General features: G+C 42.1%; 1 protein-coding gene across 2 annotated transcripts in view; it reads right to left on the bottom strand.

The window, feature by feature from the left end:
- LOC129332609 (uncharacterized) overlaps window positions 1-13,079 on the bottom strand; it is a 77,859-nt gene that overhangs the window by 5,295 nt on the left and 59,485 nt on the right. Inside the window, exons 5-7 of one of the 2 annotated variants that reach the window (XM_054983829.1) lie at window positions 12,246-12,385; window positions 11,785-11,811; window positions 3,179-3,297 (exon numbers count right to left, since the gene is read on the bottom strand). In XM_054983829.1, the coding sequence (XP_054839804.1) occupies window positions 3,179-3,297; window positions 11,785-11,811; window positions 12,246-12,385 (286 nt within the window). The remainder of the gene's footprint in view (window positions 1-3,178; window positions 3,298-11,784; window positions 11,812-12,245; window positions 12,386-13,079) is intronic. The other variant, XM_054983830.1, reaches the window with a different exon arrangement.

Genomic DNA, 13,079 nt, shown 5'->3' on the forward strand with positions numbered 1-13,079 from the left:
ACCACTTTTTAATTAAGCCCTCAAAGCCGAAAACAATAACATGCTTTCATGAAACAATAAATATCAACGTTAAAATCCAAGGCTGGAAAAAAAAACCTCTTGATTTTCCACAGAATAACGGATACAGGCTGATTTTTCTGCCTTCTGGAATTACGGGGGGCGGGGGGCGGGGGAGCTGGCAACAAGAAGCCAAACACGGTGGGCGGGGCGGGGGGGGGGGAGATCTGGGCCCAAATCACAACAAATGATTTTATCTGTTTATGTCATCCCCAGCTATTATTGCCGACAGGGCCTCTTTTGATCTCCCCCGGCTTCATATTTGTTTCAGTTGTGCAAACAATAGCAGGAAGCCGATCTGGGCCAGCCCGATTTTCTTTTCCAGCTGCAAAACTAATAAAAACACTGCAGCTGCAGTTGGCGCTCCGCTGAGTCACATGTGCAGACAGATATATATCTGGCTATTCGTGCCAACACGGTGCAAGGGAACCACACCGAGGGATTCGACAGCTGCTCGCCTCATTGGAAATTGACAGGCACCTGCAGCCCTTTCCTGGAATTTGGCTGGGGTTGCAACACTAGTGGGGCCTGCAGTTGTCCTGGAATTACAACTGATCTTCAAACTATACAGAGATCAGTTCCCCTGGAGAAAATGGCAGCTTTGGAGGGTGAAATCTATGGCATCACATTCCCGCTGAGCTGCCTTCCCTCCCCAAATTCCATACCCGAATCTCCAGGAATTTCCCATCCCGAAATCTGGCACAGTTCCTAGCAATTACACAGTGAGGGACTTAGACAAGACGGCAGTGGTGCTGGTTGGAAAAGCAGAAATCTTGAAGGACATTGTGCTTCCAACCTTCGATTGGGTTCAGTTGACTCCGGCTGACTCGGTTAAGAGCCTAGAGGTTATCCTAGACCCAGCACTGCTGCTAAAAGAAGCAATAAGCTACCCCGGAAGGGGGCCCCCTACCATGACATGGCCGATCTGGCCACCTGGATTCATGGCACAGTATCATCAAGACTAGACTACTGTAAGGCACTCCACATAGCTCTCCCCTCAAAGTCAACTAGGAGACACCAGGGCCGTTTTCACACTGCTTACCCGGTCGCGCAAAAGTCCCGGCATGATGCGCCTTCTTGGCGCAATTTCCCGTGATTTATCACGGGAAATCATGCCAGGAAGGCACATAGTGCCGGGAGTTTTGCGCGATCAGTAAGCAGTGTGAAAATGGCCCAGTTAGTGCAGAATGCCACAGCCCGGTTACTCTCAGGAGCTAGAGGCAGCATGCACATTACCCCCATTCTGCAGTCACTCCATTGGCTTCCCATCAATTAACAGACTCAATTCAAGGTCATGGCTATCATGGCCCCTCATATCTGTGTGACCGCTTTCCCCCTATGTTTCCCCACAGTTTCTGCTACCATTACTTAACTATGGCCCTTTTCACACTACATACCTGCTTCCGGGACATCGCAAAACATAGCGCAAAAGCTGCGGAAGATAGCGTCTTCTCACGAGAGTTTTGCGCGATGTCGTGCAAAACTGTTGCGAGAAGACACTATCTTCCACATTTTTTGCGCTACGTTTCACGATGTCCCGGAAGCAGGTGTGTAGTGTCAAAAGGGCCTGTCTGTTTCCCTGAATGTCTGAACTGACATTCATTATTATACTTCGCTCGGTGAACGTCCTAGCTGTTCATTATATTGTTTTTTCACTCGCACTGTTGTAATCCGCCTTGGATCTCAGTGAGAAAGGGGGACTACAAATAAATAAATAAATAAATAAATAAATAAATAAATAAATAAATAAATAAATAAATAAATAAATAAATAAATAAATAAATGTATATCCCAAGGGCGGGGGGGAACCTCTATTCTCCCCCCCACCTCCAGAGCCAGAAATTAAGATCCCTTTCGGGACACACTAATGCAGGGGAAAGCTGTCCTGTCCGTCAGCGTCCAATCTGCGGGGGGAGAACGTAAAACTCCCAGAGGGCAATCTGTGAGTGGCATATCAGCTTTGAGCCACAAGCCACGCTTTGTACCAGGGACCAGCCTGAGTTAGCAGCGCTTCCCTAATTATTGCTGTAGTTCTTATTTATTGCTATCCTTCATCTTTCAGAATGCTAAAGATCCGATGTTCCTTATCATCACGATGAACTCTGAGACGTTAATAAGCCAGGTTATTTTGGAACGGCAGTTACTTATTTGTCCGAGGCGCAGATGGATTTCTGGGCAGGGCAGGACTTTGATCCTGGATGGAATCAGCAGACCCAAGTCCTAGTCCTCAATCCCACCTCCCAAACCACATTGGCTCCTCCGACAGTGCATCACAAAGATTGGGGTATATTTATTGTAGACATATACGTATGTAATGGAACGGTCTGCTCCTCCCCTAATATCTGTGTGATTTAGTTTGGTCCTATTGGGTGGGCCTCTTGTTTCCAGTTTTGTATGTTAGCTGAAGGTGTTGGTTGTTGAAGTTGTCTCGTTGCAAATAAAGCGGCTGTTGTTTTGAGCAAGCCTGTCTCTGCTGAATGGACCTGAGAAGGGGTACCTGAGAGTACATGAGATATCTGACATGTGAAAAACATGTGGGGGGCAATGCAATGTTAGCTAGGAAGGGTAGTTTTAAAAGACACAGCCGAGGGCAGAGCAAAGGCTTCGCTATACACTGGAGCTGTGTGAAGGGGCTGTGCAAGGCCAGAAGGGAAACTTCAACCCATTCTAACCTCTCCAGGTCCAAGCCTGGCTCTGGAAGGCAGCTGGAGCCCATTTCCATTCCTCGCTGCCCTCTGGTGGCGATCCCACACAGTTTTAGACTGGAGAGGTGAAACTGACAGAGCCTTTGGGGAGGCGAAGATGAAATTAACAAACCCTCTGAGTAGCGATCTCCGCCAGCTCTGTCTTTTTAAACTACGCTTCCCGGCTAACATTGCGTCTCCCTCCACTAGACAAGTACTCGCCAAAGCGTCTCGTGTAGAGAGATTCTGAGTGAGTACTCTAACCTAGGAACCCACAACCAAAGGGGGATATTACATGGTGTCAGAAGTTGGCCTGTATCTCCTTTGAGACTCCAGCATTGCATAAGAAGGTTCCAATATTGCATCCATCGCAAAACAATCTCTCCACCACCACCCAATAGTAGCTCAAACCAACACTCAGATCCTAAAAAGCTTACCTGTAGAGCTGAGGGCAGGACCTTTTCAAGGCAGCTGATGACAGCCCCAGCTTGCTCTGATTCCTTCCCCTGGTCTTTCTCACAAGGTCTCTCATTCTTCCCCAGGCATGGCTTTCACCCTGCAGAACAGGCACAAAGACATGATTCCAGTGCTGCGACATGAGCAGATGTCCCAGGCGCACACGCTCTTCCCAGGGGAGCCCCCACTCCCCTGGCTTTCCACAAACGATGCAAAAACGAATGATTGAAAATGGCTTTTTACTCAGATAGAAGGGCGGTATTGTAGGGAGGGGGTCTCAGATGCTTCGCTAATGAGTTAGGGGCCATAGACTTCACCACGATGTTGCCTTACATATTATCTATTGCTTTAAATTTGTACTCCTATATGCTACCTGTGCTTCATGTTGTCTAATGTCAGTCCTAGAACTGATTATGTTCTGTTTCAGCATTTCTTCAACTCAGTACTGGATCCTTGCTAATGCTACATCTTTGTAAACTTGTATTTATTTATCCTATGGCATTGGCCATGGAAATGCCCTCGACACTGTATGGAAATGTCCTTGATACTGATTGTACTAATCTCTCACTGTGTCATCCGCCTTGAGTCTCAGAGCAAAAGCTGGACTGTAGGTAAGTAAGTAAGTAAGTAAGTAAGTAAGTAAGTAAGTAAGTAAGTAAGTAAGTAAGAAAGAAAGAAAGAAAGAAAGAAAGAAAGAAAGAAAGAAAGAAAGAAAGAAAGAAAGAAAGAAAGAAAGAAAGAAAGAAAGAAAGAAAGAAAGAAAGAAAGAAAGAAAGAATTGCTGTACCAGCCTGAAAAGTAGCAGTCCACCCTTTCTCAAAAAATGTGCAGGCAGCCCTCCTATCTAAGTAAAAAGCCTTTTTTAATAATTCAGTTTTCTCATGTGTGTATTGTAGGGAGGGGGTCTCAGATGCTTCCCTAATGAGTTAGGGACCGTGGATTTCACTACTATGTCGCCTTACGTACTACCCATTTACTTGAAATATGTGCTCCTATGTGCTACCTGTGCTTCATGTTGTCTAATGCCATTCCTAGAACTGATTCTGTTCTGTTTCAGCATTTCTTCAACTCCGCAGTAACTGGGAGAAATCTCATCTGCAACCATTTTGTCACTGGCTTACACAACAAAGACTGCACAACTGTGTGTATTGGTGTTCCTTGTCTCAAGAGAACAGTAATAAAATGAAGGCCCAGTGGCACCTGGAAGGCTAGCAACCTTTATTTCAATATGAGCTTTGGTGAGCCTTCTAGAGTGCCCAGAAAGCTTTTCAAAGCTCATATTGAAATAAAGGTTGTTAGTTTTTAAGCTGCCATTGGGCCTTGTTTTATTTTGCTCTAATGCAGCTACCCCCTTTGCAATCATGAGAGCTGCACAGAGGCTGAGCGTGGTGGCTGGAACCTCGACGTTGCTTTCTACATGGAATCTTCTATCTCATGGAAAGTCATACCAGCCCTAGACAGCAGGTAGATGCAGCTGCTAGCTGCTTTCTTGTGACCCTCAGTGTCTAATTAACAGGATTTAGTGATATCCTACAGGTAACCTACAAAAGAGACAGGTGCTCACTCTAAGTAGTTACAATACCAATCCAAAACGGGTCCTCCGGAAAAAGCAACCTAAATCCACAAAAAACTCCAGAGGAAAGAATCACTCAATCTCCACTCTTACAAGACTTAACTACTAATCTTAGCATTTTTAAAAGAATTTTTTATATATATTAAAGTGCAAAGTGCTAATAATGTGCAATAGAATAAATTTACAGAAGTAGTCAATCACTCTAAATCCAATATAAATACACATACAAAATCAATAAACCAGCACAGTCAATAAATAGTACAATCAATAGGACTTCCGGTTTGGGATTCATGGAGGTCTAACGCAGCTCCATTTGTGGAGCTGACCGGATTGCCGTTTTAACCGGCCGGAGGGGTGAAAATAACCCGCGGCCGACTGCTCTCAGGCGGGGAGCAGGCAAAGAACGCTCAAGACCCTAGGGTGAGCTAGATCTCGGACGAGGGGGGGCTCTACACAAGGAGTCTCCCCCCCGATCCTTGAGGTCCCACCTTGCGACGGGTCGGCTATAATCTCTGCGGCAATTTTGGGGCCAATTCGGCTGGCATAAGACCTACATACCCAAGCTTCGATCGGGGAGGGAAGTCGAGAGGAGAATTTAAGATCGAAACAGCGATTACAACCCGAGAAAGTTGAAGAGAAGGTAAAGATCGCTATCTCTTGAAACGGGACAGATTGACAAAAACAGAGAGGAAAGAAAGTAGATTTTTAAACTGCAACAGACTAGTGAAAAGGAGGTGAAGACTCGGCAGGAGTTGTATTTTAAAAGAGACTAAGTTTAAAGAAGTTATTACAAAAATCGGACTATTGTTTTGAATACCTGTGGTTTTGGAGCTGTGGGAAAAAGACACCATCGCGAGACCTGCTGTGGGAAGACGGGAGACAAGAAGTGCGTAACAACAATAGAGTGGCTGGAGGGAAGCGGCCCTTGCCAAAGGACAGGAAGTGGGGAATCGCCATCTTTGAAAGTGGAAGGGTCGTGGCTTCAGCGGAAGAGGAAGTAGGCCATCTTGGATTACAATAACATAGAGAAACCATAGAGAAAAGACGCCCGACATTTTGGATATAAAAAATTAATTTTGGCAAAGATTGGGACATTTAAAAAAAAGGAAAACGTTTAATTATACGCCACGGAGCTGAGGAAGAGAGCAGATTCGTGGGAGCGAGCTAAAGCAAGCCCCACGATGTCGAAAAAAGAGTGGCAATCGGCAATAGAAAATTTGGACAAAAAACTTATAGACATGATGAAAGAACTTAAGGACACGAAATTGGAGCTTATTAAAGAGGTCAAGGAAGTTACACAGACAGTAAAGTCGGAGCTGTCAGAAGTGAAAAAAGGCGTGGAAACGATTAGCAGTGAATTACAAGGAACGCAGCAGAGAGTTAAAACAGTAGAAGACGCGATGGAGAATTTAATAGACACGCAACAAACAGAGATGAGGCTGGTGAAGGGGAGGATGTCAGTTGCAGAAACTAAACACATGGAGAAGCAGCTTCGTTTTCGTGGTCTGCCAGAAGTGGAAGGGAAGTCAGCGCAAGAACAGATGACTGAGGTGTTGGCTGATTACCTGGGGAAGGAGGAGGAGGAAATTGTGGCTATCCTAGATGTGGCGTATCGTGTGAACTCGAGAATTGCAACCCAGAGGAAACTACCAAGGGATGTGATTGTGCAGTTTACAACTAGAAATATGAAAGAGAGGATTGTGACAAAACAATTTCAAGATCCATTGGAGATTGATGGCAAGACGATTATTATAATGAAGGAACTGCCCAGATCAGTGTTATTGGACAGGAAAAAATATAGAGTGCTAATTCAGACTTTGAAGGACATGAATATCAGATACAGATGGGAGTTACCGGAAGGAGTGTCCTTTGAGTTTGGAGGGGCAAAAAAACGCATCAGATCTGAGCGGGAGATGGAGAGATTTATCAAGGACAATGAAAAAGACTTACCAACAAAACCATGAATATGGAGTGTAAAGTATTATCTTGGAATGTAAATGGACTAAACTCACCGAATAAGAGAAAAAATATTTTTCATTGGCTATTAAAACAAAAATGTGATATTGTTTGTTTGCAGGAGACCCATATTAGAAAACAGGATGTAAAATATTTAAAATCTGGAAAATTGGGCAAAGAATTTGTAGCGGCTTCCAACAAGAAAAAAAGAGGAGTGGTGTTGTATATAAAAGAGGAGCTGCAGCCAAAACTTGTTATGAGAGATGTGGAAGCTAGATTTGTAGCAGTGGAATGTAATTGGAACTTAAAGAGAGTGTTGGTAGTCGGACTTTATGCACCTAACGGTGCAAAGGAAAGCTTCTTTGAGGACTTAAGGAAGCACCTAGACGATCTTGTATATGACCAGATAATTCTTGCTGGAGATTTCAATGGAGTGACAGATTTGGAACTAGACAAAAAGACTACAAAAGTACAAAAGAAAAGAGGACTATTGCCAAAGCTTTTTTTTGAGTTGATTCAACAAGAGACTCTCGAAGACGTATGGAGGAGAGAATATCCTAAAACCAGACAGTTTACTTTTTATTCTGCAAGGCATCTTACATTATCAAGAATTGATATGATCTGGGCCTCAAAGGACTTAGCGTTATGGACTAAGGAGGTAGAAATAATGCCGATGGTAGGCTCAGATCACAACCCAATTATGTGGAAATTTGGAAAAAGGAGAAAAAGGAAAGCCTGGAGAATAAATGAGGACTTGTTACAGGAAAGTGAGAATATGGAAACATTGAGAAGAGAGACTAAGTTTTTTATACAATACAACGTGAATAAAGAAGTACCAACCAGTAAAGTTTGGGACGCGTACAAGGCGGTTGTAAGGGGCATACTAATGGACTTAAATGGCAGAGCAAGGAAAAAGAAAGAGGAGAAGAGACAAGAGATTGAGGAGAAAATAAAGGCCAAAGAAGCACAGTTAAAAAAGAGACCAGGGAAAAAGAAAATACATCAGGAAATCAAAATTCTTCAAGAACAGTTAACAGCAATGAGTAATAAAGAATTGGAGTGGAACCTTAAAAGACTGAATCAAAAAGCTTTTGAGGGTGCTAATAAACCTGGGAAATATTTGGCATGGCAATTGAAGAAGAAAAGGGAAAAGAAAATAATAAATAAAATCTGTGAAGAAAATAAAACGTACCTGGAGCAGACTACCATTAGTAGAGCCTTCTATAAATTCTATGCGAAGCTGTATAATAAAAAAGAAGTAACCAAAGAATCAATAGCATCATATTTGGAGAAAACTAAACTTCCAGAGATTTCGGAAGCTTGGAGAAACAAGTTGAACAGTGAAGTAACTGATGAAGAAATAAGTAAGGCAATACAATCCGCAAATCTAGGAAAGGCGCCAGGGCCAGATGGACTTACGGCTAAATTTTATAAGACAATGGCCAACGAACTGGCACCATTCCTAAAAGAGGTGATGAACGGAGTTTTCAGGGATCAAAGAATTCCAGACACTTGGAGCGAAGCGAATATATCATTGATCCCAAAAGAGGGCCAAGATCTGACTAACGTGAAAAATTACAGGCCTATATCATTACTTAACAATGATTACAAAATTTTTGCGAAGATATTGGCGGAGAGACTGAAGGGGTGGCTCTCGGAAGTCATAGAGGAAGAACAAGCAGGCTTTTTGCCGGACAGACAAATAAGAGACAATTTAAGGACAGTGATCAATGCTATTGAATACTATGACAAGCGTTGTGATAAAGAGGTTGGTTTCTTCTTTGTAGACGCTGAAAAAGCGTTTGACAATTTAAACTGGGACTTTTTGTTTGCCACTATGGAAAAGCTACAATTGGGAGAAAGATTCATCAGAGCAATTAAAGAAATTTATAGAGACCAGACTGCAGCAATTGTAGTGAATGATGAATTGACCAAGAAATTGACGATTAGTAAAGGAACAAGACAAGGTTGCCCGTTATCTCCATTGTTGTTCATTTTAGTATTGGAGATTCTGATGATACAAATACGACAAGATGAGGAAATACGAGGAATAAAAATAAAGGACTATTCATACAAGGTTAGAGCATTTGCAGATGACATAATGTTAATTGTAGAAGATCCATTGGAGAACATGCCAAAAGTGATAGATAAGATCAAGGAGTTTGGTGATTTGGCAGGTTTCTTCATTAACAAAAAGAAGTCAAAGATACTATGTAAAAACATGACTAAGCAGAAACAACAATTGTTAATGGAAACAACGGACTGTGAAGTAACTAGTAAAGTGAAATATTTGGGAGTTGAGCTGACTGCAAAAAATATAGATTTGTTCAAGAATAATTATGAAAAATTATGGACTCAGATAGAGAGAGACCTGATCAAGTGGAATAGACTGAATTTGTCATGGTTGGGCAGGATTGCAGCAGTTAAGATGAACGTGTTACCAAGAGTAATGTTTTTGTTACAGACAATACCAATCATCAGAGACTCTAAACAATTTGAAAAATGGCAGAGGAAAATATCAGATTTTGTTTGGGCAGGCAAGAAGCCTCGAGTGAAAGTAAAAGTTCTACAAGATGCAAAGGAGAGAGGCGGAATGCAACTGCCCAATCTGAGACTTTACCATGATGCAATCTGCCTAGTTTGGCTAAAAGACTGGATGACATTAAAGAATAAGAAACTATTAGCCCTAGAGGGATATAAAAAATTTTTTGGATGGCACGCATACCTATGGCATGACAAAGTAAAGGTCAACTCGATGTTCCTGCATCATTTTGTAAGGAGAAGTCTATATACAATCTGGAAGAAGTACAGAACTTACCTACAAGAAGGAACCCCCTTGTGGGTGGTTCCATATGAGGTGATAGATCCGAGAGCTGTGGATAATGAACAACAATGTTTAACGTACAAAGAAATAACTAAGATTGAAGTATCTAAACTTAGAATAAAGACGCAAGAGGAACTATCACCTAACTATGATTGGTTTCAGTATAGACAGATTAGAGACTTATACAACTCGGACTTTGCAAAAGGGGGCATACGAACAGAGAACTCGGAACTAGAGCAGACCCTTCTTAAAGAAGACAAGAAAAGAATATCCAAGGTATATCAAGTACTGTTGAAATGGTATACTGAGGATGAGATAGTTAAAACACAGATGGTGAAATGGGCTATAAACTTTAATAAAGAAATAACAATGGAGGCATGGGAATACTTGTGGAAAACTACAATGAAGACAACGACATGTATTAATATTAAAGAGAACATTTTCAAAATGATCTATCGTTGGTACATGACACCAAAGAAGATTGCGCTAGGGAATTTGAATACATCTAACAAATGCTGGAAATGTAAGAAACATGAGGGCTCCCTCTATCATATGTGGTGGTCGTGTGAGGTAGCTAGGCAGTTCTGGGGGGAAATAATAAGAGAAATGAGTGAAATTTTACAGTTTCAAATAAATAAGAACCCAGAACTCCTGCTGCTAAACTTGGGAATGGAGGGAATTCCAGCCCATCATAGGACGATGATATTTTATATGACTGCAGCAGCTAGACTTTTGTATGCGCAGAAATGGAAAGTACAAGAAGTGCCAACTATTGAAGATTGGATCTACAAATTGCTGTACATGGCTGAAATGGACAAGATGACAAGAAAACTGAGAGATCTGGACTCAGGGCAGTTTAACACAGACTGGGAGAAGCTGAAACAATATCTGGAGAAGAAATGGGAGGTGGGAGGAAAACTGTGGCAGTTTGAGAACTACTGAAGTATAATAAAAGTATAAAAGAGAGGGGTGACTTTACCGGGGGAGGAAGAGAAATGTGAATTTATAAGCAGTTAGATTAATTGATCGAGATATATATAGATATGTAAAGATTAAGTGATAGAATACTGATAGAGAATAATTAATGATAAGGTTTAAACATGAGGATTGAGTAACTAACAATATTTTCTTTCTCTGATAAGATTTATATGCACCAAACTGAATGCATAGAAGAGTTAAATTGATTGATTATGTGATAAGTTAGATAGAATTACCATAAAAAGATGAAATGAGTAATATATAGAGAATAAATCAAATTGTTTGATTTAAATGTGGGAAATTTTTATGGTTTACGATGTATAGGTTTATGATATATAGAAATATTCAAAACTGGAAAATGGGATAAATTGGTTATCTAAAGACGTACGGTTTGGGTGTATAATAAGTAAAGGAGTTAAAGATGTACTGCTTAATATAATGGAGAATGTATATTTGTTTTAGACAGATGAATTTTATAGAAGTAAGGGAAAAGGGACAGAGGGTGGGAAAGCTGTTGGAAGTCAACAAAAGGGGGGGAAAGGGAGGGGGTTAGAAACGAAAAATTAGGGGAAAATTGAATGTAATGTAAAAATAATAATGCTCTAACCCAATAAAAAAATTTTCAAAAAAAAAAAAATAGTACAATCAATAAATATTTCTTCCTGTAAAAGTCCAACCGGTGAGAAGTTCATAAGTCAATGATTATTCCTCTATTCCATAATAGGTGATGTTTCCCATTGTGCAAAATTCCTGAGAGTGACCACCAATCATTTTGAGAACTGGAGCTGAACATTTCTTCAAACAACCAGCCGACAAATTGTAAGATTAATAGTTAAGTCTTGTAAGCGTGGAGACTGAGAGCGGAACTACAAGTGACAAAAGGCACAGATTGGACACTTGTCTGCTTCCCTCAAGTTCTGATGGGAAATGTAGGCAGCTTGGCGGAATGTTGGACAAGTGACAGTTGAAAAGTCCATTGGACAGCAGTTGGGAGAGCCAAGCTTCAAGACCAGGATGCCTACATTTCCCATCAAAACTTGAGGGAAGCTGACAAGTGTCCAATCTGTGCCTTTTGTCACTTGTGGTTCTGCTCTGAGTGATTCTTTCCTCTGGAGTTTTTTGTGGATTTAGGTTACTCTAAGTAGCTGACAATTTTGACAGAGGAAGGAGGGCCCACAAAGAGTTACAGAGGGCAAGAGAAAGGGGCAACCAAGCAGCCTTTATGTATGAATATATTTAACACAGTAATGACTTACTGAGGCACTTCTGCTGATGTCCAAGCCCTAGACATGGCAGGAGGAAAAACATAATTAATATGGGGCAGGACTGTCCATTCTCCCCAGCAGATAATATAAAGAGGCATACTGCCTCTGGTGCAGAAGGGAATAGATATTCTTCAAGACTAGTAGCCACCAGCCATCACGACATCTCAGACGTGAAGCACCTGCATTTCCCTTGCCAGCTTCTTTTCGTGTTGGTACTTTCCTTTTCCCACACAGTCATATCCTGATCTGCACATATACACACATAGCCCACAAATTCCCGAGAGGTAAGCCATGTTAGACCGCTGCAATAAACAGTCTTAAAGAACAACAGATGTTCTGTGCAATAAGCTTCTAGGAACAAAAGCTCTCCTACATCTGACAACGGAGGCTCTCACTTCCACGAAAGTTTATGCGTGTGTGCGCGCGTGTATTTATCTACATATATCACTCACTCTTTTCATGGCTGGTTCCTTTGGGAGATGAGCTTGACTAACAATTGCACTACAACCGTCGCCACGTCCCTCTTCTCCATTTGCTAGCTGTAATCTCATCATCAGCTGGTGATGTCCCAGATCCGCAAATGTCTCTCCCCCTGCAAGTAAAAACTTAGAGTTATCACTGAGAAGTAGACAACGGCATTTTCTTAATTGCACCATGGCTTCCATTAGCCACATCATAGTACTATTGTGATTTAAAAAGGATCTTTGGGTGTGGCCCCCAACGGGTTGAATGGGCTGCCTGGTTAGATCGAGCAGATCCCCACACTTTTATTATCCCTCAAAATGTGTACAGAAGAATTGTGATCAGGAGGGCATTCTAATAAAGGAGAAAGGGATGTTATTTTAGCATCTGCAAAAAATTTGAGGGAGCAGGGCTCATTTCGAGGGGGAACGTGCAGGAACGCAGTTACAGTAGTTCCCCAAAGAGGTCACATGACAGATGGCCCCGCCCACCTGACTCTCAGCCATTTTGGGCCCGTTTCCACCTGGATTGGGGCTGAAATGGCCTGGATCGGGCCTCTGACAGGTGGTAGATCACTCTCCTGCTCAGCAGCGGCCTGATCCTGACCATTTTGGGCCCCTTTTCAGCCATTTTCAGTCCCTTTTTGCTCTTCTGGGCCCAATTTCGGCGCCGAATGGCCAGAATTGGGTCCAAAACAGCCAGGATAGGTGATGTCAGGGGGTGTGGCATATGCAAATCGGTTATGCTATTGACACACTTCCGGTGATGGCAAGGGGCATGGCATATGCTAATGAGTTATGCTAATGAGTTCTTCCCGCTCTTTT

This window comes from Eublepharis macularius, chromosome 6 (assembly GCF_028583425.1).
Source record: "Eublepharis macularius isolate TG4126 chromosome 6, MPM_Emac_v1.0, whole genome shotgun sequence".
Taxonomy (NCBI): Eukaryota; Metazoa; Chordata; class Lepidosauria; order Squamata; family Eublepharidae; genus Eublepharis; species Eublepharis macularius.